General features: G+C 35.0%; 1 protein-coding gene across 4 annotated transcripts in view; it reads left to right on the top strand.

Annotated features, from left to right (window-relative positions):
• Positions 1-24,333, top strand: part of LOC123871726 (protein yellow-like) — a 31,153-nt gene extending 6,820 nt beyond the window's left edge. For all 4 annotated transcript variants that reach the window (XM_045915656.1, XM_045915655.1, XM_045915657.1 and 1 more), the window contains 7 exons: positions 1,500-1,782; positions 6,579-6,776; positions 14,088-14,235; positions 18,289-18,475; positions 19,054-19,248; positions 20,200-20,332; positions 22,261-24,333. In XM_045915656.1, the coding sequence (XP_045771612.1) occupies positions 1,513-1,782; positions 6,579-6,776; positions 14,088-14,235; positions 18,289-18,475; positions 19,054-19,248; positions 20,200-20,332; positions 22,261-22,371 (1,242 nt within the window). In that variant the 5' untranslated portion in view covers positions 1,500-1,512 and the 3' untranslated portion in view covers positions 22,372-24,333. The remainder of the gene's footprint in view (positions 1-1,499; positions 1,783-6,578; positions 6,777-14,087; positions 14,236-18,288; positions 18,476-19,053; positions 19,249-20,199; positions 20,333-22,260) is intronic.
• Positions 24,334-25,735: the final 1,402 nt, after the last annotated feature.

The following is a 25,735-nucleotide window of genomic DNA, read 5'->3' as shown; positions in this document are numbered from 1 at the left end:
TTAGTTATGTAAAGCGGTATCAAAATTCAAGCGACTGTTATCAGAAACAGAACTTTGCATGGACAATTGCACGCAAGCTAGGGACAGAACTGAAATGGGAAAATCGGTTTTAGTATTTAGTATTTTATTTTCTTACATTGGTTTACAGTGTTATTGTATTTCTATTTCTTTACACTGCATTCTAATAATCAGAAATATTTGTGTATTTCATCCATAAACTTACCTAATAGGTGTTATTTATTTTAATACCTTGTCTCGATCGATGAAAACTTTTGTATACTTATAAAATAGAGTCGGTAGCTGACTCGTTTTAGGTTTTTATTATCCTGAATACATAATATTTTAATAATCATTAGATGAATGCGCTGTTTAATTTCGGTAAAGCTTAGTAAAGTAAATATGTTCTACCTCTTTATTCTTTACATACATGCTTCTTTTTTCTATTTATAGGTAGGTACTTATACTTACCTCTAAGTTCTTGACATCTTTGTCTTAATAACTTATTAACCTTATAGGTAACTTTAAAATGTTAAGCATAATACTTCGAAACATGCCCACAACTGGTTGATCCTGTTTTGGTAAAGGTACACTTAATATTTTGTAAGGTCAGAGCTGGCCTTGCAATACCTATAAGGAACTAAGAGAAACGTAGTCTGATTCAATAAAATTGAACTTAGAAACATATCCGTAACATGTAATCCTCGATAGCCCAACGGTTGAGGAGCGGACTGAATTCCGAAAGGTCGGCGGTTCAAACCGGCGGTTGCAGTATTGTCCTATCCAACCCTGGCACTAGCTTTACGATTAATTGGAGGGGAAAGAGGAGTATTCCAGATCTTTGTTTATTTTTATGCATAGTAGTTTTTGCTTTATCGTGCAAAATGTCGAAAAAAATACCTGAGTGCGGAACCCTCAGTGCGCGAGTCTGACTCGCACTTGGCCAGTTTTTCCATTTAGATATATCTCATCATCCGTTGTGGTGTGATAAGTATAAAACCGATTGTTATTGTTATATCAACAATTAATAGATGAAAAGATGTCCTTGATCTGATGCATACTCGACCTCAATCACAAAAGCACTATGAGGGTCATTGCCACTTTTACTCGCCGTTATGTAAGCGATCATAGTTTCGTGGTTTCATAGCTAAAAAACCTTCGGGAGATTAAACAACAGATAAATATATTTAGAGTTGTAGTTTATTGTAAACTAAATTTATTTTTGTATCACTACGTAAATGTACGTTTTTTTTATAATAAATATCTAGATAAAATGGTTAATTTCTACTTAGGTATATATTCTAATTCTATCTGTTGTATTAAATGAAAAGGAAAATGGAAAAAAGGTTTTGAATTATAAGTACTTACAGTATTAAAACCTTATATCTATCAACTTACTTTTCCTTATTATTGTAAGTTTTAATAAAAATTTAAGATGCTTAGTTAACACCTAAATCATCCCGCTATTGTATTATTATTTATCTATGAAAATTTTTCTCCAGTTAACAGATTCCAATGGGAACGCGGACAGTGTTGCTGTGTGCTTGCGTGGCGGTGGCGAGCGCAAGCCTTGAAGTCGTCAACCAGTGGAGTTTCTTGCAATTCGACTTCCCACCAGACCCGGTGTTACTCGAGAAATTCCAACCTGAGAACACCGTGCCGGCAGGTTTAGAAATCGGATGGGATAGGCTCTACCTTGGCATCCCTCGCCTTCGTGCCGGTGTTCCTGCTACAATTGCGTGGGTTCCACGATCTCTTCCACCGGGCGTCAGTCCGGTTTTACAGGTACGTAATTTATATTTCCTATATAGGAAGTATTATATAACTTCGCTCCTTTCGTTATTGTCAGTTATTTTGTCGCTCTTAATTATGTAAACATCTCTGATCGGAAAGTGAACGATTATTATTAAGTACATTATATTGGCCTCTTTTATTATGTACAGAATATACAAATATGTGTATTGCAAAGGTAAGTAAGGTAGGTACTAAGAAATTATTTACCTATTTATCAGAAAATAATACCTATATTTACAGATCGTAGTTCAACCACTAAAATTATAATTTCGTATGCTAACCTTCATAATGTAATTATAATAAGGTACAATATAATATTTATTTATATCAGTCTTCAACCTAGTCGTATAGGTAGTTAATGTGGTATAGAGTTTAAAAGAATACCTAGATCGTGGTCACCACGAAGAAACTAAGGGCAGGTTTAAATTTCTCTCACAATTTATTTTAAAAACAGGTCTTGACTAATAACACAGACATGTACACTTCATATCGCTGACTAATAACAAAAGTAACTGTGATAATTAAAATTGTGTATCGATGGTAAATATCCATTTTCCATAATGGATTTAAAACAGCATGTTTTTATATTGCGTGTCTGCACTTGCAAAATGTTGTTAAGATAAGAGATGCATGACAAGATAGAGAAGCCGTTACTGTAATTGGTAACAAGGGAAACATACCTTTTATTACATTAAGTACTATTGCGCACAAACTCTACCTAAATTGTGAGTGTGACCAAGGCCTAAGCATGCTTTTCATAGTATGTGTTACGTCAAAGGCTGAAAACGCTCATTGAGCGAAAAAACAGCTCACAACGCGTTGTGGCAATCGCAGAAAGGCCACAACGCGTTGTGACCAACTCGTGTTATGGCTCATAAGAAAACGCTCACGACACATTGTAATAATCAGACAAAAGCCATGTACCGAAATTTGTATCGTGGCTGTCATACTATACGACCACAACGCGTTGTGAGCTCTTTTTTCGCTCAATGAGCGTTTATAGAATATATTATGAAAAGCATGCTTAGGCCTTGGTCACACTCACAATTTAGGTAGAGTTTGGCGCAATAGTACTTAATGTAATAAAAGGTATGTTTCCCTTGTTACCAATTACAGTAACGGCTTCTCTATCTTGTCATGCATCTCTTAACAACATTTTGCAAGTGCAGACACGCAATATAAAAACATGCGGTTTACATCCTATAGCAAACTAGCAAATATAGCAGTTTAATATCAATCATTCCGTTTTATCGACGATCAGTTTGTAATTATTAATTCACTTAAGTTGGAAGTTCAAAATAATCGACCTATGTATAAAATACTTACTATCACTTTAAGTTATAGTAATTACATAGTTAATACAATGGAAGTATACCTATGTACACAAGATATCTGAAAATATTATTATAAGTAGGCAGGTATTTTTTATTTTCGTACAATATGATGTACTTATAGTTTTATATTTACACAAGGAATCAAGAGCTTAATTTGCTATAATGCGGTGAAATAGACGAATCTGCATTCTGCAGCATGCAGCGTGCGATATACAGAACCCGCTCTCTTGCTAACCCTCTCACCCCTAAATATGCAGGAAAAGCAAGCCACGAAGCAAAATATTTAAAGAAGACATAATATGTACCTATTTCATGAGTCATGAATTATGTTATCTGGAATAATTAATTTATTTATTATGGCCTACAAAATTATTGCAAATAATATATGTTTCAAGTTTCAACTGCATGATACTTATTAGGTAAACGGTATTTTAATGTTTGAATTAATTTAAGCATCATCATCAAATTTAACTACGAAATACTTTATATTCAAAGTTGGTATAACACAAACAGTCGTGAGCCAGGGCACCAGCTGTTAGCAAACAGGATCGGTATCGCACCGTTACTTTACTTTCAATAATGCGGCCGTTCAGGCATTTCCATTTTACAGTACATACTTAATTGCCATTAATGTAATGTAATATCACATTTCTGGACTGTAATGTAAATTGATGCAACGTTATTTAATATTCGTAATAATATTATGAAAGTGTTAAATTAACTATGTAGTAAGGTCATGCGCTAGTCATTCTAGATTACTTAAACACGTCTATAGCCTTTTGACCTTTTTTTGTTAGTTTTTTTATGGGATTATTTTCAAGTATTGGTAGGCTCTGAAGGCCAAGCTTTTTTCTTATTGTGCGTTTTTTTGGGTTCCGTACCAAAATAGCAAAAATGTTTGAGAGATTTAGTCGAACCATGTGGAACCATCTGGTTTGATCACTTAAACTGGTAACTACTATCGACTTTTGGAGTAGTTTTAAATAATGCTTGCCCAACCTTATTACAAATTAAAGAATTAAAAAATATAATACTCACTACAATTTGCAAAACGCGTCGAAATGTGGAAATTTTCATGTGGACTAGGTAAGTAAGTATATTATGAAAGAACTTCATTTGCATTTTATAAAATACAATTTTATTCAAATTTTGAGACGGTAAATGAATTTGACTAAATAATTAATTATGTTTATTTTTCTTTCACAACTACGGAAGTCAAAACCCTCGTTGAGCGAGTGTGACTTTGTCAATTTTTTTTTTGAATAAAATTCTTCGAGACTCGAGATCCAAGGTATCATAGTAATATCTTACCTTTTTTAAAGAAAAATCGCTAAAAAAATCTAAAAACAACACTTAACTCATTTAGGATCCACTATTATGTATAATTAATTAATCGTCTTAAAAGTAAAATATTTTTGAAAGTTTTAAATAAAAGCATACTCTTCCTACGTGGTCTGAATGGACAGGGATACTGAATAGTACCTACCTACTTATAAGTCTTCGAATAGCGCGTGTTGCCACTTGCCAGCAGGAATAATATAATAAAAATATGGATCCGAAATATTATGGTGGGTCTAATAAGAAAGCTTAGAGTCACTCAGCGGGCAATGGAGAGTTATGTTTGGAGGTTCTCTGTGTGATCAAATCAGAAATGTGGAAATCTGTAGGAGAACCAGAGAAACCAACATAGCCCAAGGGTTTGAGAAATTGAAGTGGCAATGGGCACTGGGCAGGGCACGTAGCTCGAAAAGCTGACAGACGTTATGCGTACACACACTGCTCAACTCGTGCGATTAATCGCGACGCGCCGCACTAGGTCGCTTGCCTTTGCAACACGATGGACATTGAAACTGTGGCAGCGTGCGCGCTATTGCATACTTACCGACAAAATAGGGAGCGATGGGCATGAACGAAGAATATGCGAGTAACGCTGCCACACTACGTGTCGGCCTCTGTTCCTCGCTTCTTCCCATGCCACACGGGCAGTGTGTGGACGGGGGGTTAGGTCCGAATATGCTACAATGGCGACTTTGCACTAGAAAGCGCAGCGATGGCAGACATTACATCAGGTGGACAGACGACATCTGATAATAAGTGGGTTGAAATTTGAGAGGAATCTGTTTTATCAGCTATTTGTACGGTTATTGTTGAATTTGAGTTGATTTTACAACTGGTTTAAATATGGTTTGGTTACAAAACTATCTGTCGTGTCCGACCTCGAGTCGTGGGCGTGCGATTGTGCCTATACCTATACGAAGTAGGCAGTTTACAATTGTTGTGAGAAAGCGTGAAGGGCAGGAACTTAGATGTGGCCTTGGCGAGTTCCATTGCGCCTTAAGCGAAGTGTAGATGAGATGCGGCAATCATGCGGTTGAATACAGACAGACAGACAGACAACGAAGTGATCCTATAAGGGTTCCGTTTTTGCTTTTCAGGTACGGAAACCTAAAAAAGAGTTTTTGAGTTTTTATTCGCCATAGCTTTTGAGGCATTATAAAATACTTATTGCCTCATACGTGGGCTCGGCTACATTTCACATTTGCAATAAATATACAAAATATGTTTACACTCCGCCAATGTATCCACATTCCACACAAACCTACTTACCACAGAAGGGCTGATTACGCAGACAGTAAGAAAGAATTCACAAAAACGCTGAACTGAAAGAAATCTTATACCTTAATGATTGAGAGGTAAAGCTAACTTGCAGTACAAAGGAACTAGATAGATATTTATTATTCAGCAAAATTGTGGTTAGATAAGAATCAATTGTAGTTTTCAATTTATACTAGGTAATTTTATTGCAAAACGGCAGTTCACACGCTGCGGACTGACTCCTGTCTCCTGTAGTAGGTAACTTCGTTGTTGCATTTCCTAATTTGTATTCTGTTCGAAAATTCGCATTCTCGATACGTGATTAACTATTTCTTTTGTTGACAGTTGAGAGGCATTTGGCGCTATTTATTGCAATAAACAGACTCGAATACTAAATAAACTAGGTATTTATTGGTCACTGATGTAGGTACTTATATGTTTTCCTTTTGTGTTATCGGTGAAATCTCTAGATTTCTAAATTTTAGTTGTAGTGTTTTCTATTTTCGGAACACTACACTACTAAATATAAGCACAAAATGTCATTAACCTTATTATGTCTTAATTTACATAATCCGTATAATGTTAGCGCCGTAGAGAGATTTAATATTCTAAAGACAATATTATGCAACAAGTATGCAACACGATAATTTTATTGTTGTTGTATTAGATAGGCTGCTTGGCCGGAAGTTTAAAAAAGAAGAAAGCCTAAGGTGTGCGAAAGCATAAAATAAATGTATCGTACTTACTTACTCTATTAATTTTGTAGAAAGAATAATAATTTTAACCTGATACTAACTCATGTTCAGTGAATCGAACTTGCGAACATTGTTGTAATTATTTGATTTTCCTTTTTTACAGGCATATCCTGATTGGTCATGGCACACAGCTGGCCGGGGGGACATCAACTGCACTGGTCTGATCTCCGTGTACCGGATACGCGCTGACCGCTGCAACCGACTATGGGTACTGGATTCTGGTGTGATAACCAGTATCGATGACTTCCGAAGAGTTTGCCCTCCCAAGATTCTTCTATTTGACATGGCTACAGATCGCTTGGTAAGTAATTTTTAAGTCAGCAAACCTAAATCTACGGATAAGGTGACATTTTTAACTATAAGTTAAGTGTTTGTGACTTTGTATATAGGGGGTTTTCTACAGAACTATTCGGTTTCTGCAAATTATTCATTGATAAAGCACAAGCAGCCGAAGTCGTGGGTAAAAGCTAGTCGAGTAATTATATTATACTTCATCCAACATCGCACATGGTCGTTCATGTTGAAGAAGAAATTATCTCTTTCAAGAAACTCGCTTCTTCTTTCTTTCTTCTTCCACTACCACTTGATCTACCACTTTCAAGAAACGAGTTTCTTGAAAGTGGTAGATCATCAAAACGACTTGTGGTAATACTGTAATTACTTACTAATTTGGTACGCACATCTAATTAAAATATCAGAGCTTCGATAATTCTAATTAACTAATTTGAGCTATTGTTAAATAATATGTAGCAAGGTATCTACCTATTGGATATTGTTTTAAAATAGGCTCCGCAATTTGACCTCGATATTATAATAGCTTTTGATTTGACCTCCTACGCAACTGCGATATTTCAAAGCCATATTAATATCGATCTATAAAATACGAGAATAGGTAACACTGAAAGTTAGATTAATCAAATATATATTTAGGATCATTTTACAGTTATGTATATTTTTGTAATGCGTAAAGATTTATTAACAAAGCAGAGTTCACAGATAGAAAAAAAAATAACGATCGTCAAATAAAGCTGATGAGAAAATTGATATTTTTTGTAGGAAGACATGAATGTCTTATTTTTATAATTATTTTTGCATCTTAAGAAACTTGGGTTTATTTCATCATACTTTTTTTTTTAATTTCCGTAGTACAGTCTATCTACGCATAAAAAGGCCCTTTTCCACCTTAACTTTGAAAGGTTTCGAAGGTATTAAAAAGATTTAAATTGTTAAAAACAATAAGCACTTTAGTTATTACGACACTTATTAGTTTTTGAGACTGCAGTTCACTTTGCGTCCAGATTATTATGTATGGTGTGTGCCTAGGTGTGAAAACTACGAAATAGTGGCTCATTAAATTTTAACAAGACTGGGTAGGTAGGTACCTAACTCTTGCAAACTCGAGAAGAATGACTGATTTTTTTCGTGACGCAATCGTTACGCTTTACTGACTGTGAGAATAATTAATTCAATGGATCGCTGTGTGTGCTTATAGGTGCGTTAACGGTGTATGACCTGGTAATAGTATCTACCTTCTACATAGTTGTATAGTGTAGTATTAGTATCGCTACACGCCCTTTTTGTATGGAGACCATGTATTTAAAGCATTTCGAAGGGAATTTTTCTGTTGACCATACCTAGACATGAAATGTCCTTGCAATTAACCTGCAGGTTAATGGTACTTACTATGATAACATGTTCGCATTCGTTCGTTCTAACTCGTTTATAAATTGCTACATTATGATGTCCACGACTTCGTCCGCGTGGATTTAGGTTTTTTAAAAATCCCTCCATAATTTACATCCCCGGTACACCCCGAGCATTTGATAAGTACCGGGGGTGTAACTTACACCCCCGGTACTTATCAAATGCTCAAAAACGGATGGGCCATGAAAAACTAGCAGACAGATAGATAGCCACATAATTAGCTGTTCTATAGTGTCAAGATTTCCTACTTGTTTTATTAAAGAAAATACTCAGTAAAAACTTGGCTTGTTATCTCCAGAATGTAGGTAATTGACTTCAGTTTCAGAGATCTGAGATTTTGACACCAAAAAACGTTATACTTAATTAGATTTTTCCACTTAGTAGGTATTTACATATAACTGCAATTATATGAAAATAAGAGTTCCTTTTTCCTTTTGAGGTATAGAACCCTAAAAACCTGTAAAGTGTGAATCGGACTCGCACACGCAGGGTTCCGTACACCGGACAAGAAATAACATTTTTAATTTTGTCATCATGTTTTCGGATTTTTCACTTTACTTGTGCTTAGATAAGACATGCTATTTAAGATTCTAGGTCAACGAGAAGCAGGTAGGTTACCTATAGGTTTTTGCTATGGCGACCTAAGCCGGGCGCTATCAGAAGGTGCTTAGGGACCCACTTCTGAAAGATATTTATTAAAAGAAATGTAAGTAGTTTCACAATATATTTTTAGTTCTTTTTACAGCTCGGCTTATTTTTGTGCTCATAAATTGAAGTAATTGGTAGGTAGGTAGGTATATAAGTACTTATTTAATGAAACATATTGTTCAATTCAAGATTGTAACAATCAAGGTCGCTAGATAAGTTTTCCGCAACCACAGCTAAGTATACCTAATAGGTTAGCAAAAAATGAACTTTAGGCGGTTACTGAACCTAGTTTCGCGCTGGTTTTGTAACGACTTATAATTACTTACCATATTAGATTTTTTTTGCCATAAGTATTTTATTTTTTACTATACTTATTTAAATTGTGTGTCAAAACAATAAAAATTTGATAAATAAATTAGAAAAAACACACACGCAAACAAGTAAGCATAAATTACATAACTACTGTAGAACAGGCAGGTACCTAATACCTAATGATGCGTGCGACTTCATCCGCTTGGATTTGTTTTTTAATCCGTGAGAACTCTTAGATTTTCCGGAATAAAAAGTAGCATTTTTAGGGTTCCGTAGGTACCCGAAGGGTGCCCCGTGCCATTGGGACCCTATCACTAAGCCTCCCCTGTCAGTCCGTCCATCCGTCCGTCAGTCTGTCAACGTGCTGTATCTATCCCGTGAACCGTAATAGGTGGAGAGTTGAAATTTTCACAGATTATGAATTTCTATTAAAAATTTCAAAATGGACGTCATGAAGATTAAAAATAAATAAATAGTGTTAACTCTTGTCTACCGAACCCTTCGTGTTTGAGTCTGCGGGAAGCTAATATTTCTGTACTTTCAGAAAAAGCTTTTCTGAAAGCTCTACATAAATAAGGATTAGTTACATAGTTTTAAATAGATTTGTAATGCCGTGGACTTTGATAGGCCTTCAAAAACTAGATTAATGTTATGACCTGAATCGGTTATACTAATTGCTTTTATATTTCCTACCAACAAAAATTCACTTGTTGCAATAAATTAAAATGTATTGCATAAAATTAAAAGAGAATTATTTATCTACGATAACAGACCGTGAGTAATTATTTTAGACACAAGGTTTATAGGGTGTATGTATTAAATTTTCATTACTAAAGGATAAAAACGGGATTTGTATCATTCTGCCCCACCGACGAACGGGGCAGATTAATACATACGAGTACCTTTATCATTAGGAGCTTTGGTAGTTATTTAAATCACCTTTATAACAGTTAGTTAGGTATGTAGGTAGGGTTTTATACTATTTGTTAAGTATTTTCACGAGTTATAGCGACCTTTCCTTTTATTTCCTTCTAAGTTAGGTGATTAAAATAAAAATATCGTGTCTTAATATCCAAGTTCGTGATCATACACTTTTATAATAATGAATTTATAGATGTCAGTATTGTTAAACCGTAAAACCACGAAGCAAGTTATGAAATCCGGGTCTATTTGTTGATTTAAAACCACAAAATATAACATGATAATACCACCACACGAGTAGATAATATAATACTTAGGCAGGTAAGGAGGTACTTATGACATAAGTTACTTATGCATTATGATAATGTACCTACCTAAGTACAAGTAAAAAAACTTAACCGATGACCAATGACTTGTAGATTCTGAGGATATTCAAAAGTCTAATTTTATTTTCGGCCTCTATCTCGAACTAGTAAGAATAATACCTATTATTACTGACTTCTTAAGTGATATGATACAGTAAGCCAAAGGTGTTTATGATGTCAATAAATTTACCAACGAAAGCGAAAAGCACTCGAGGATCTACATACAAATCTTGCTAGATATTTTACGGAAATCTGAAAATTACGACATACCTATGTAGTTATTAGAGACTATAACGTGTCTAAAAGATGCATCAGTTAGATTGGTTACTATTTAAATGAAAACCAAAATACGTTTGTATGGAGACCACTGGGGAGCGCGCTAAGGAAACTAGAATTATCGTAATCCTGTCTCGTACAAAATGCATAACATTCGACATGCCACAATATACCTAATTAATTTGCGGTTTGCCGATCACTATCGAATTACAATAAATTAGAAGCTAGTTAATTAAGTTTCATCCTTTCATTATGGTTTGTACTTTGTACATCATTAAGTAGGTACTTACATACGAATGTTATAATTATGATAATGATCTATTTACGTAGGACACATTTACAAAAATCTATATTAATCCTTCCTTTTCTGGGCCCATCCTCTTAGCCAAAATATGGTACTATTCAGAGATAGCTTGCATCCTATAGATATTTCATCCCAAAAAGAGTTCCCACGGGATTTTTTAAACTCAAATCATTGCGAATGATTTTCCGGGAATCAACTAAAACTAAGTATATAAAAGTGCGAGGGAGCAAGCGCAAAATTCAAGAACTAGTCTTGCATTTAATTACCCATGCATTAAAAAAACTCTTTATCTGGCTACGGCCATGCACAGAAACCCAAACAAGCCAATGAATGACTTGGAATGTAATCAAATGTCAGTGTAGAATGGTTTATTGGTATCAAACTCACACAATAAAACGGCGCACCCTTTCCAATATAAAAGAACGACCTCCGAGGCCACTGTGCCGTGGAGTGTGGACGAATTAATTATTTATCATTATTATTATATTACTAGATAGGTGATGCCCGCGATTTCATCTGCGTGGTTGTAATTTTTTTTTTTAATCCCATGGTAACTCTGATTTTCCGGGATTTGTAAAAGCCTATGTTCGTCCCCGGGGAGCAAACTATCTCTGTATCTTTTAGCAACGAGCCCGATGGCTTAACATGCTCGTTTAGATACAGAGGTAACAATAATATCAAAGGACCTCCCAAGTCGATCACCCATCTAGTTACTGCCTCGATCAACGTCGTTTAACAATCGGAGTCGATTGACATGCGTTGTCACGACTAAGCCACATACCATCCTTACTTCGTGGGTACTCTTTGATTTTCCGGGATAAAAGTAGCCTATGTAAACCCAAAGATGTAAACTCTGTTAGGCATTATATTCTGTTGGTAGGTACCTTTTGTCAAGTTCGGTTAAACGGATCCGTCGTGACAAAATAGCAGACAGACAGACAAACACACTTTCGTATTTACGAGTAAGTATATATTATTATCAGTGTGGATACTTATTACTAGAGCTACTATTACTTTCATAGTTTTGCATCGGTGATACTTACCGGATATTTTTAGTTCCTACAGCTTGTTGCTTTTAGACTAAAAATAAAGACATTAAAAATACTCTAGACAAAAAAAAATTGAAGGTTATGTTCTTGGGCTTCATGTTTTATCACAAATTTTCCGCCCTACATTGACAAGTTTGAGGAAAGTTTTGAGGGCATTGCCCTAGAACTACCTACATAGGGTCAAGTAGATATACCTAACCTCATTACGTATAATAGGTACCTAACTACATACAATCAAATGAACCGAGACTGAGACTAATGCTCTAATGACAAATATATAGCAGGTAAGTCAATGCAATTGCGAGTAGCTACTCGTATTTTAGCCACAGCTCTACTAAATTGGCGTTTGTTTGTATTTCCTGACCATTCTCCGTAATTAGTTTCTGAATACATTTTCGGGTCAATTGTTTTATAAATAACGTGTATATTTACTACTTTTCATCCAATTAAGGTTCGGTAATTATCGATATAAGACTGCACTTATTAATGCACAGTAATTAGCCTCAATAAGATTAGTAACTTTGTATGTTACTCAAGAATCAGTGTATCAATTACACACACTGTTACCATTAATATATTCGTGTTAAGTAATAATTAAATTCTTCTAAAATGGAATATTATACAGGTTTACATTTACACTTTTACTGTACAGGTTTTTTTATTGATAATAAGTTAAGGTTTAATGTGTGTATTAATTTAATTGCAAAACAAAATAAACTCAATTACCCTTGTAAATCATTTATTTGGTTGTTATCACTGCACCGTGCCTATTCGGAATGCACCAATTTTGCAAGATTTGCTTATCCATAAGGTAGGTAGGTGTTCCCATTCCAAATTATAGTTACGGTGAGTAGATGTAATGTAGAGTCACCAAAGATATTAAACTAAGGTAACAGCACAGCTTTCCGATAACAATAAGGACAGGCAAGTAAGTATATAAACTTTTTTCAGAGTAAAGGAATACAGAATATAAGTCATGTAGAGTGCAATATAGACTAATAGAAAGTAGTTAGCAGGGATATTACGGAAGTGGTTATATCGGAATTCGGAAGCGGAGTTTTTAATTTGGTTATGTCGGAACTAGAACCGGAATCGGAACTAGAATCGGAGCCAAAACCAAAAGAGAGATGTGTCAAGGGCAGGTCTAAGAAAATAAAATAACACACTTTATTCATCAATTATATTCTGATTATGAGTTCAAAAAGAAAACCGGCCAAGTGCGAGTCAGACTCGCGCACCCAGGGTTCCGTATTCGGGTATTTTTCCGACCTTTAGCGCGATAAATCAAAAAAATTTATGCTTAAAAATAAATAAAAATCAGTTTTAGAATGTACAAGTGAAGCCCTTTCATATGATACCCCACTTGGTATAGTTATATTACTTTGAAAATTAAAACACATTTTAATTTTTTTTTCTGAGATGTAACCACAAATTCACGATTTTCAGATTTATTCCTTTACTTGTGCTATAAGACCTAAAATCTTAACCAGTTATACCTACCTACTAGTAGTGAAGTCAAGCAGCATTAGCATTTTCGTTTCCAATGCAAAATCAATCGGAAGTTTCGAACTTTCGTCCCTACCAAATCAGAATCCAACCTCCGTAACATCTCTAATAGGTAGGTACAAAGTGTTTAAACGCATCTGCGCATCGTATTAGAATTATTATTATCAGCGATAATATTATTATGTAGGTATAATATAACTTGTCCACTGTCGGGTTTCCAACTTCCGCTTCCGGCTTTAACATTAAAAAACCAGTCAAGTGAGAGTCGGATTCGCACACGAAAGGTTCCGTACCATCGTACAAGAATAACACTTTTAATGTGATGTTACCACAAATTCGCGGTTTTGAAATCCTTCCCTTTACTTATGCTATAAGACGTTACTACCTGCCTAATTTCATGATTCTATAGGTCAACAAGAAGTACCTATCCGATAGATTTTGATTCCCTTGACAGACAGACAAAAGAGGGTTCCTTTTTTGTCCGAATATAGAAATTCTAAAAATAAGAGGATTTTCTACATTTTCAGGTGCGAAGCGTGTACTTCCCGCGGGAGTTGTTGCGCCCTGCTTCCCTTCTCACCAACCTCGTGCTGGACGAGACCAGGTCCAGCTCAAGACACCACGCCCCTTCGTGTGATAATATCTTCGCCTACATCACTGACACTGTCGCTCCAGGTAAGGTTTTATATTCACCACGAAAAGTTATTAAGTAACTAGATAATGTCCGCAGCTTCGCTCACGTGGATTGGTCAGATCCCCTGCAGCATCAGGATTGAGGAGTTGGAATCCAATTTTTTGTCGAAAGTTTCTCTATTGACTAAAAATTATGCAAATCGGTTCAGAAATCTCGGAGATACCTATCAGTGCATGGGTTATCGTTAAATAAAATTCTTACATCATCCCGAATGACACTGGATATAAATTTAAAAAAAAAACAAAAGTTCAAAGAGCGGTCGTGTTGTTAATTTTTTTTTATTAAGTCACTATTTATTATTTTTTAGTCTACTTTTACTTACAAAACTTGCACAAAACAATTACCCACTTGCCTTGTCTTTCGCATTTAAACAGACACCCGCGGTAGTTCTCTTTCAGTGCCTATCCAGAAAAGTCCCAGATGTCTCAATAGTAACTACTTAGCTACTTACCGAAATCTATCCATCGATAATTCGGAACAATATCCAATTTGCGGAACTGTTTAATTGTAGGTATTGCGTGCAAGAAACTGAACGTGCCACTCAAGTACTTGGTAGATATTGCATGAAATAAAAAGGAGAACGAATTATAAATCTGCCATCATTTTTTAAAACGTTAATTTGATACTTTCGACTGGTTTATGATACATGCACTTCACCGAATTGAAGGTTGGCTTAATCGTATAATTTACGCTATGTAGGTGTGTGTTAAATGTTCACGCGGGAAATCATACTTGTAATTATGTCGGCTACAATTTTGCAGTTCCTCGGTTGAAGGAACTGTAACCGCGAAAGCAAATCAAAGCAAATCAGCGAGAAAAAACCTAGTTGAGATAATAGTACCAAGTAGAGATAGGTATGTACCTATTTCAAGTTTGATTGGATCACGTATTCTCAGTTCCCCAGTGTAGTAAATAGTAATTCTCTAGTGTTTCTGCATAATATTAGATACCTTGTGAGTATTATAATTTATGATTTTTACGTAATACTTAGGCTAATGAATAATAGACGTAACAAACCTTAACCAGATCATGATTAAAATGACAGTTTATATAGATAGGTACTAAGTTTATTGTTTTATGTAATATTAGTTCTTCACGTAGGCTGCTTTTGAAAATCTATTTCGTAACTAAACTTAGCTATATATATTTGGTATTTATACCGCGTTTAATAGCCTCATCGGGTGACAGAAGGGCTGGCTCATTTTTTGCGCAACGGATCAGCCTGGCTGTCCAACGCGGAAATGCAGCCAGTATTCTTGGCACCATTCCACGCGGGCATGATTTGTACAGTAATTAGATAAGGCTAGCTTTAAGTTTTATTGTAATATTTAAAAAAAAAAAAAAAAAAAAAAAAAAAAAGAAAAAAAAAAAAAAAAAAAAAAAAAAAAAAAAAAAAAAAAAAAAAAAAAAAAAAAAAAAATTTTATCCCCAAATTCATATTGTCACACGAGGATAAGCCTATGTATAAAATATAAAAAGTAGGTAATGAAAACAAAAGTTGTTCTGCAGTAATTGGTATGTTTCACTTTGCAATCAGTAGCGTGTGACCATAAAACTCTCCATCCACGTGATGTGAGACGGTAACTCTACTTCGAAATGTCGTACAGAACGCGCACGTATGCGGGTACGTTTGTGATTCAAGAAACTGCATAAAGCACGTCACACTGCAATAGGTTTTGATTCCTTGGCTTCGGGTTCTTAGAAGTTGTCATAGGTACAAGGAACTCTTTGAAGGCGTTGACAGTACGCAGCGCGCTTGGGTGCCGCGATCTTTCAGTCGCATGCCATTGTAAGTTGCCATACAATGTGACGTATCTACAAGTATTGCCGTACAACTGTACGGCTTGGCGCGTCGCTGCCATCGCATGTTGTCTCCGAGCCTTACCCCCCGTCCACACACTGCTCTACTCGCGCAATTAATCGCGACGTTCGCCGCACTAGGTCGTTTGCCTTTGCAACACGATGGACGTCGAAACTGTGCGCTATTGCATACTTACCTACAAAACAGGGACCGATGGGCGTGAACGAGGAACATGCGAGTAACGCGTCCACACTACGTCTCTGCCTATGTTCCTCACTCCTTCCCATGCCACACGGGCAGTGTGTGGACGGGGTATTAAGTGCTTTCACCGAAAACATGTCGCACTTGAATATGACATCGATCTAGAACAAAATGTGTGGTAATCGCATTATGAAACCAACCCGTCCATGACGTAGGTCTGTATGCGGTGGAAATAGTATAGTTGAAGGTGGATAACCTTCACGCACATGCGTACGCGTATTTTACGTTATTGTACATAATTTAACATTTAAGGTCACTTGCATAAGATGTGTATAATCACGGATACAAGCGACGAAGTTATGCACAGCATAGTAGAGAACTTCCTCATTCTTATAAAAATTTCTTCGACCCTGTTTCTGGTCAGCCACTATTATAAACATCGTGGTGCCTTAGATTATGAAAGGCTGACATATTGTATTAATTTATTTATTCATTCTATTACAAGTTACCCCTTGACTGCGATCTCATCAGATGGTAAAAGATAATAATATGCCTAAATTCTACTTGATCATAAATCATAATTTTTCATAATATTATACTTACCTAAAAGATATAGCACAATTATCTTTTTATATATTATGGTAGGTATATAATAACAAAATCCATAGTAACAAAATTAAGATCAAAGATGGAAATTATTTTAACGTTAGTGTTTGCAATACCGAGACAAATGCTAAACTACTTGAAGTTGCACCAATCATAAATAAGCTGATTGCTTTTGATTACCAACTCAGGATTGACCTAGACTTTGTGGATTTAATAGGTAACACCACATCTATGCCTAATAATATAATATTTTGGTAGTTTTACCTCTGTCCGACTGTCCCTTGTCGCGACTTTCTTATCATAACTGGACGACGCGACGTGCGTAACTTTTTTCGCGTGTTCCATTATCCCAAAAAATCCCTTGGGAACTCATTGATTTTTCATTCATGATAAAAACTAGCATACTACGGAGATTGGCTCATCTCAGTCGCATAACACTATATCACACTAGTGACACTTATCACACTAATATCACACTAATATTATAAAGGCGAAAGTTTGTATGTGTGTGTGTGTGTGTGTGTATATTTGTTACTCCTTCACGCAAAAACTACTGGACAGATTTGGCTGAAATTCAGAATAGAGATAGATAATATCCTGGATTAGCACATAGGCTACTTTTTATCCCGGAAAACCAAAGAGTTCCCACGGGATTTCGAAAAACCTAAATCCACGCGAAGAAGTCGCGGGCGTCATTAATATTATAAAGGCGAAAGTTTTCGTTTATGTATGTGTGTGTTTGTTACTCTTTCACGCAAAAACTCTACGATCGACAGCAAAAAGAAAATATTCTAATTTTGTAGACAAATAAAATCATCATTGGGAATGCCGTCAATCAAGGATAAGAAATACGCTGTCGACAACGCACGACCACGGCATTTGTATTGAATCTTACTCAAGACGATGATAGCACTAAGCACCTATCTTGTTTCTTTCTTTTTAGTTTATTTTAATTGTACCAAGTCGGGTTCAAATTATCTTATTTTTTCGTAGTCGGGTTATAGTTTTTTCAACTTTTTTTTACTGACAATAAGTATCACTTGCTTTAACGGTGAAGAAGGAAAACATCGTGAGGAAACCTGCATACCTGAGAATTCCGCTGTCTCCATTATACGAGTATGTATACAAGGAACCAAAAGCTTAATTTGCTATAATCCGCCAAACCAAAAAAATCTGTATGGTGCAATATACAGCATGCGACATGCACCGCCCGCCCTCCGACTTATAAACATGCAGGAAGGAATTTTGGTTTCTTTTATATCATGGACTTCCGCAAAATAACGCCTGCTTCTATACTACATTAATGTCTCCATAATGTATCCAAGGGTGTGTGAAGTCTGGACAAATCTGAGAGGAGGCCCGTGCCCTGTAATGAGCGGGCGATGGGTTAGTGATGATGATGATGAATAGTGTTTATTTTTTTCAGGCATTATCGTATATGATGCTCGCAGGGACAACGCCTGGCGTGTGACTCACGCCTCTATGTACCCCGACCCGGATCTGGGCGAATACGACATTGGTGGTGACAAGTTTACCCTCATGGACGGAGTTGTGGGTATCGCTCACTCTGCTGCGCAAGGACTTGTGTATTATCAGCCATTGGCCACTGACAGGTAATATTACCTCTGAGGTACATTTTTGTGTCTTTTACAAGTATTTGATTTTGCAACATTGGGACTAAAATCGTCACTAAAAATCACTATATTGGTTTTCATTTAAATATGTTTATTTTGGTTTTTATGTAACATCATGGAATACTTATACTACTCTGTAACAAGTATAATATTGCTTGTCTACATTTTGATGTCTTTTGTTGGGTATTACTACTTTCCTGAATGGTTCACAACGGCTATTAAGATTTTATATCTATTCTAATATTATAAAGAGGTAAAATCTGTCAGTTTGTTTATAGGAGCTTTCACTAGTAGAAAGCTCCTATAAACAATAAATATAAATAACATAACATAAGCTAAGTTTTATTTTTCAAAAATTTGAGACCCCTACTAAAAGTGTAATAAGCTACCCGTGCAAAGCCAGGGCGGATCGCTAGTTGATACTTATAAAAATGATAAAGTTGATAAAAATCTTTAGCTGCTTATGATGGGCATCACCCGTCCTAATAATAAATAATTATTATATTATATTTTATTAAGTGCCGTTTATTAAATAGCTTAATATTTTTGAATTATAGAATATTCAGCGTATCCACGGCAGTACTACAATCGGGCCCTCCAGCGGAAGGCGCCGATTTGCCCGTAAACCTGGTCGGGCGCAAGTCATCTCAGGGCCTCGGAATAGCAGTCGATCCTCGAGACGACACGATCATCTTTAGCCCTATGACAGAAACCGCAATTGCTGCCTGGAACCCCATTACCAATTCGCACAGGTAAGAAATTGAACAGATATTCTAAATTGAACAGAGATCTATAGCTGATTTAGGTATAGTATTCACATTTCACCCACTTAAATTATTATATTATTCTTAGCATTAGACAGGACTAAAGAGAGCAGACAGAGTAAGGATCACAGAGTAGAGTATGAAAAAAACTGATCACTTCGTCCACGAAGTTATAAGTTTTTTTCAGTAGTTACTTAGGTATTGCTCTTAGTTGTCAATAAGGCGCACCTGTATACACTTACTACCTAGAAGCCTTGATAGAGCCTATCGAAACTCGAAAGCAATTTTTGCCAAGACCAGTAAATAATTGAATTAAGCACGTCTAGTTTACTCCTTGGTTTACTCATCTCGATAACTTTTATGCTCGAGTTTTGATATCAAATTGTCGAAGTAAAATAGTTTTAAAGTTTCTAGTTTCAAAGGTTATATTCTGTACCTACATTTCAAAAAGTAGGTCTACCTCTTTCACTAAATGTCGGCTGTTATGGAGGAAATCGACACTGAAAATGCACTGAAACAAACGTTAAAAAAATATTAAAACTCCGAACTCCTTTCCAAGTAAAACGTCCTAAAAATGCCTGATCTGACTTGAACAAGTCTGTAAAGTTTGTAATTTCTATCACTGGATACAAACTGGAACTCATTTTCTAAACAGCCTAAAACTCAGTCTAAAGGTCCGCTCGTGATTTTGATCAAAATGGTACTACATAATATTAGGTACAGTAAAATTTCGACAGCTTTCATTCAGTTTTCTGCTCCTCCTGTAAAAATTTATTTTGTGCAATCGAGTAAGTATATATACCTACACTGTTTTGTTCGTAATCACCTCAATTATTTTTTGGTGATTTCTAAATAGAGTGACGTCCAAAATACATAAAATGTAAATAACATCTGACATAATCAAATCCCTATTCACGTCATAAAACATTTTGTCGGCAGAGTGCTGGCGCAGGATCCTGAGAAGCTGCAGTTCTGTGCAGAGGTGAGGTGGGTGGCACGCGACAATGGTGCGGTGTGGGCACTCTCTTCGCGCTTCCACAAGTACTTCAAGCGCTCTGTTTCTAAGCATGAGGTAAGCTCCTAAATGAAAATATACCTATCACTTCTGTTTTCCAGGTATCTGGTTTCAGTTCAAGTCAATGTTTTAAACTGTATACAGCTTGACCGCCATTTGCATGGGCGAAGCCGAGGAAAACGCAAAAACCTCGTATCAGGAGTTTTCCCGATATTAAGGTCCATAGTTGCATGACACAGTCAATAAAAGCAAAATGGGTTGCACAGTCAGATTTTTAAACTTTAAATCAGGTTTTGTTACTTTGGTATTGGTGGTCAATGTTTAACCGTAACCGTGACGTAATTTTAATCACCTTTTATCCAACTGGACCTAAACATCGATTCAAGCCAAGCAGGTAGGTACATTATAGAGAAAATCGTTCGATGGTAAACAATACCGCACAAGTGATATTTTGCTATTCAAGAGAGACGAAAAACTGTTTTAATTTTTGCAAACTGTAGAGCACTTTTTAAAACGGGGGCAAAAGTCCCCCGCCGTCCTGCGTTCGTGTTTGTTCGGGCTAATCTCTGAAAGTGTACTGTACGGATATTGCTTTCAACTATAGAATAACGATTATTTATCTTAGAAGACTATAATTTATGAATTGTGAATTAAGTCGAAAAAATCGCGTCATCTGAGTCGAGCTTTAGTGGTAAAGTTACACGAAAACAGTGTAAGATGAATAGTTCCTCTCAAGTTATCCGTGCGAAGTCGGGGTGGTTCGTTAGTAGGTAATTAATTTGTAGTAGCAGGTACCTTACGGGAGACCAAATTCCTTTGTAACTTTTTTTATGTTGTGTAGTTTTCCGAATGTGGAAAACATTTATTAGTCAGGTAGGAACTAACTAATTAATAACTAACTTATTAGTCCTACACATAACACACTATTGCATCAGCGGATGTCAATTGAACTATGACTTGGCATTGTTTATATCCAATATCCTGTAGGTAATTAGTGCATTGTTATTATAACAATAAACTTTATCCTTGAATCACACCTTGTATAAGATACTCGTAGGTATTTCAAGTCATCTACATACGCAAGTATCGTGTGGAATGGAAGTGTTCTTTTGGGAATTCCAATTATGTGCCTATCTACCAACAGTCAAATGTATTTACAGTCATGGAATCAGGAAGTACTTAGGGTATCTACGGTATGTACTACGTACAACAAGTGCTTCCTAATTCTATGGTCTAGATATTATGTAGGTGCCTATTTAGCTGGTTGATGAGACCTGCATACAAAGTTACATCATTGCGTAACTTTTTGACAAACGAAAGAATTGTTGAATAATTCCAATATACAGTGATTAAATGTCTTAGCTATCACCTGATTGACTTTGCGCAAATGTACCTGCTAGGTACATTTCTAACATCTATTAGAATAGAATAGAAATATTTTTTATTCAAATAAACTTTTACAAAGTAATTTTGAATCGTCAAGTCCAATAGCTGCACTGAACTGCACTGGTTCGGAATGTCTCGACCGAGAAGGACCGGGAAGAAATTCGACGATTGCTCTTTTTGAATATTTGATTTACATTTTACAATAAAATTATGCCATGTACTATGTACCTAATTTATGTTATGATTGTATGTGCCATGTATGTATGTAATTGCAGTCCCAGGTATTGCTGAATCGAGCTGCAAATTGTATATAATGTATACCTGCCAATTACTAGTACTTACTAGCATTTTACTAAGTAGTATGTTACAAGTAGGTATCAGTATTTGAGTTATTATAAAGTGAATTTTCTTACATAAAATAAAGTATGTACATATATATCTCTGAAATGCAGTTTATAGTAATATTTCGAATATTTTTCGATACATTATTACCTAGGTACATATAAAAAGCATGTATTTAACTAGCTTAGGTACCTAACTCTTGTTTCTATTCACTTGTATTTTTTGTATGGACAATAATAAGATTTTTTCTTCTTCAGATTAATGTACGTATCGTGCGTGTCGTGGAGCCGGGTTTTCGCGGCGGGTACGTCACCGTCCAGCCACACATCCTTCGCCGATCAGCTAACTTCACGCCTTCTTTATTCTAAGCAAGAAATCTAATCCGTATTAATAAGTCTCGACTTCCATACAAAAATAAATTAAAGTTTTATTGAAATAACAATACAATCACATACGTTTATTAATTCAGTTAAATGTAAAAACATGATACCAATACTTAGGTATATTTTTATTACAATCAATAGATTAATTTTATAAAGAGGCTTAGCTAACCGAAAGGTTGCAATTCTATTCAGTTTTCCAATAGAGAATTTGGAGGAACAACTTGCTTTTAATTTCATATTGCTTGGGTTTCTACGATTTGCGCAGAAGATTCGCTGAGCGATGAAAAGCCTGCTTAACTATGAAATAAATGAAACACGTAACAGACCGTACACGCATTTCGTGTTTTCAGCGAGTACACTGACAGATAGTGGGAGATAGAAATTTAAAAAAAAATACTGTTTTGGGCTTTATACCGATGATAATGTATCCTCCCATTGAAACTTTTTAAATACTATCTAATATTTAATTTACAGAAATTGACCAGTGACAGTTTTATTATTAGTAGGTAAGTAAGTATAGATTTGAAGCTCGCATCGCTCGAGCTTATAGTGTCAAATGATGATTATTTCATCTATGAACTTTATTTTACCTACTCAAACAAATATTAAACATGAGATGTACCTAAAAAAAATATCTGAAAAACGTGAAACAATAAATAAAATTATATACATACTGTGGCACCTCGAGGGTGCCAAAATATTGTACTTCAAAGCAACTATTTTAAATAGATTCTCAACTATTTTCGATAATTCAGTCATACTGAACTAAAAAGCTATTGAATGGTTTCGTCGTTACACAATAGAATTGGACGCGTTTTTGTTTCCTTCATAAAAAACACTCTCGTCAACAAATTAATTAAGAATTATAGGTTTCTCGAGAATTATTTACTCATGAAATCGTTCTTATCTTTTTAGAGCGAGGTAATACAGTTTTAAATGCCATAAAATGAATGTACCTATGTACCTACATACGTAATTTTCCTGTAGCCTTATTGTCTCATGGAACACGCTCTCATTAGTCAAGCCTTTCCAAATAACCCATCACATTTTATTTAAGTAGGTACGTACTTTGTGATATTAAAATGAAACAGTTTGTGTACCTAGCTATAGGTACTAGATGTAGGCACCTTAATTTGTACAGACCTTTGATAAAAACGGTATACCAGTAATCAAAACATTTGCTAGGTTAATAATTTATCATAATTATTAATTTAAATGTCGAATGCAGTCTGCGGCAGTAAAAGCCACACATTTTGTAAAGTAAGATCTAGTCTTGCGTCATGTAGGTATGATCTTTTTATACCAGATCTGCTCAGTGATTAATTATTTTCTTTCTCAATAATTTCCTTTGGTCGGAAATACCTCTGTATGAATGTAATGGAAGAAATTGCGTTTGTTAATTTTAATGTTTAATAATTTAGATTTTTTGTTCTATGTATAATAATTATATCTATTATATATTTATTTACGTCTTAATTTTATACTATTGTCTTGTATATTCAGCAAAAATTCTTTCACAAGAGATGTACACTGTTAATCCAAAGCTATAACTTATAATAAAGAATTCAAGTGTCAGCGTGATAATAATATTATGTGATTATAATAATAATTATTAATAAGTTACCACTACTTAATTTTAAAACTAAGTTAGTGTGTAAACTTATACCATAATTATTTCTGCATGCGTTTCAAATGTAAAGAATAAAACCCAATCATACTACAGAAAAAAGTTTCCAAATACATAGTTGAGAATCTCCTCCTTTTCTTAAGTCGGTTAAAAAGTAAGCAAAATCAATAAAGACAGCTCTTTATATTGTTGTAAGTAAAATATTAATTTACTATGTTCAACATTTATAGTTATGGAGATGGTCTTTACATTTGATACGTATAGTAGGCACCCTAAATGTATTTTGTAATGGCTGTAAGAACAAAATGCGTAAAAGATTATACAACTTTTTATTGAATTATATACCATTTTGTTTAAGATACCTAGTTAATATACAATTCGAAAAAATGCGATAAATATTTTATGATTTATTTATTATTTTTAATAGGTACTTATTAATTTTGTACTTTTATATTGTAATAAAAGTTTTAAATGAAATAGTTGTTTTATTTATGAATACCTAATTGTTTTGGGATACCCATAAAAGTTCATGTTATGGGTTTAACTTTTCACTTTCCGGGTTACTATATATTACATTATAGGCACAGTTATCAATACTTAGACCTTGCATTATACCTACTCGTAAACTGCATCATCACTTACCATCAGGCGTGACCACAGTCAAGCGCTAGTTGTGTAGTAATTGAACAAAACTAACTAAAAATAATAATTAAAAAAATGTTTAATATAAATAGCTAAGTAACTTATAATGTTATAAATGCTAAAGCGTGTCTGTCTGTATATTACCTTTTCACGGCCCTTCCTTTGGATTTTGACAGGAACAGAGACAGCTTGACGGACTAAAGCTACCTACTAATAAATAACATAATTTAATAGTTATGATTAGTAAGTAAGTAAGTATTACAAATTAAATTATGGTTAGTTTGTTAGTACAGATTATTTACATAGGTGGTGTGTGTCTATAGTGTCAGTTCTTATTTTGTATGGACCCCCTTTGGGTAAAAGCCTCCAAGGAATTCCCCTTTGCTCCGTCCGTAGCTGCGGCTAGCCATCCAGTTAACAGGGCTCTCTCCGTCACTCGTTTCGACGGGTCTGAAACTAGTCGGGATTAGAGCTGTTGAGCTGGTTGAGCTGTTTGATAGGTACCCTACTACCTACCAATATAATATAATAAAATTATATTAATTATATCTATATATCTATACAATTTTTATAGAGATTTGTTTTTTTTTTTAAATCAATATTTAAACTCCGAACCTATTGAACCGATTTTAAGCTACTTTGTCCAGAGGTAACAAACGTGTGGGCTGTAAATTACATATGTACCGCGGACGAAGTCATGGGCAAAAGCTAGCTTGTAATAAAAATAGCTAGGTAATAATAACATTTGACGAACACGAATCACGTTAGACCAGGAACTGGTACCTAATAAACATGTTCATCTCCATAATAATTATCCATAACATTATAAAACATGAATAATGTGTATTATATTTCTTTTCGGCTTTATATGTATATTTTGACACGAGCGTGAGAGCAAAAAATATGCGGTTAATAAATTGCGTGCTTCTATTGCTCCAAGCTAATAAGCAATTTTAAATCTAAACAAACTCTAAATATTCAAACTCTTACACGGTAAATGAGTTCTTCGAGGATAATGTCAGATCGATTTTTTTCGCCTATGTCACCCGGACCATAACAAATTAATCACAAATCGATTGA

The sequence above is a fragment of the Maniola jurtina genome, chromosome 14 (assembly GCF_905333055.1).
Source record: "Maniola jurtina chromosome 14, ilManJurt1.1, whole genome shotgun sequence".
Lineage (NCBI taxonomy): Eukaryota > Metazoa > Arthropoda > Insecta > Lepidoptera > Nymphalidae > Maniola > Maniola jurtina.
The sequence above is the reverse complement of the archived record's forward strand: the minus strand, read 5'-3'. Positions and strand labels throughout refer to the sequence as shown.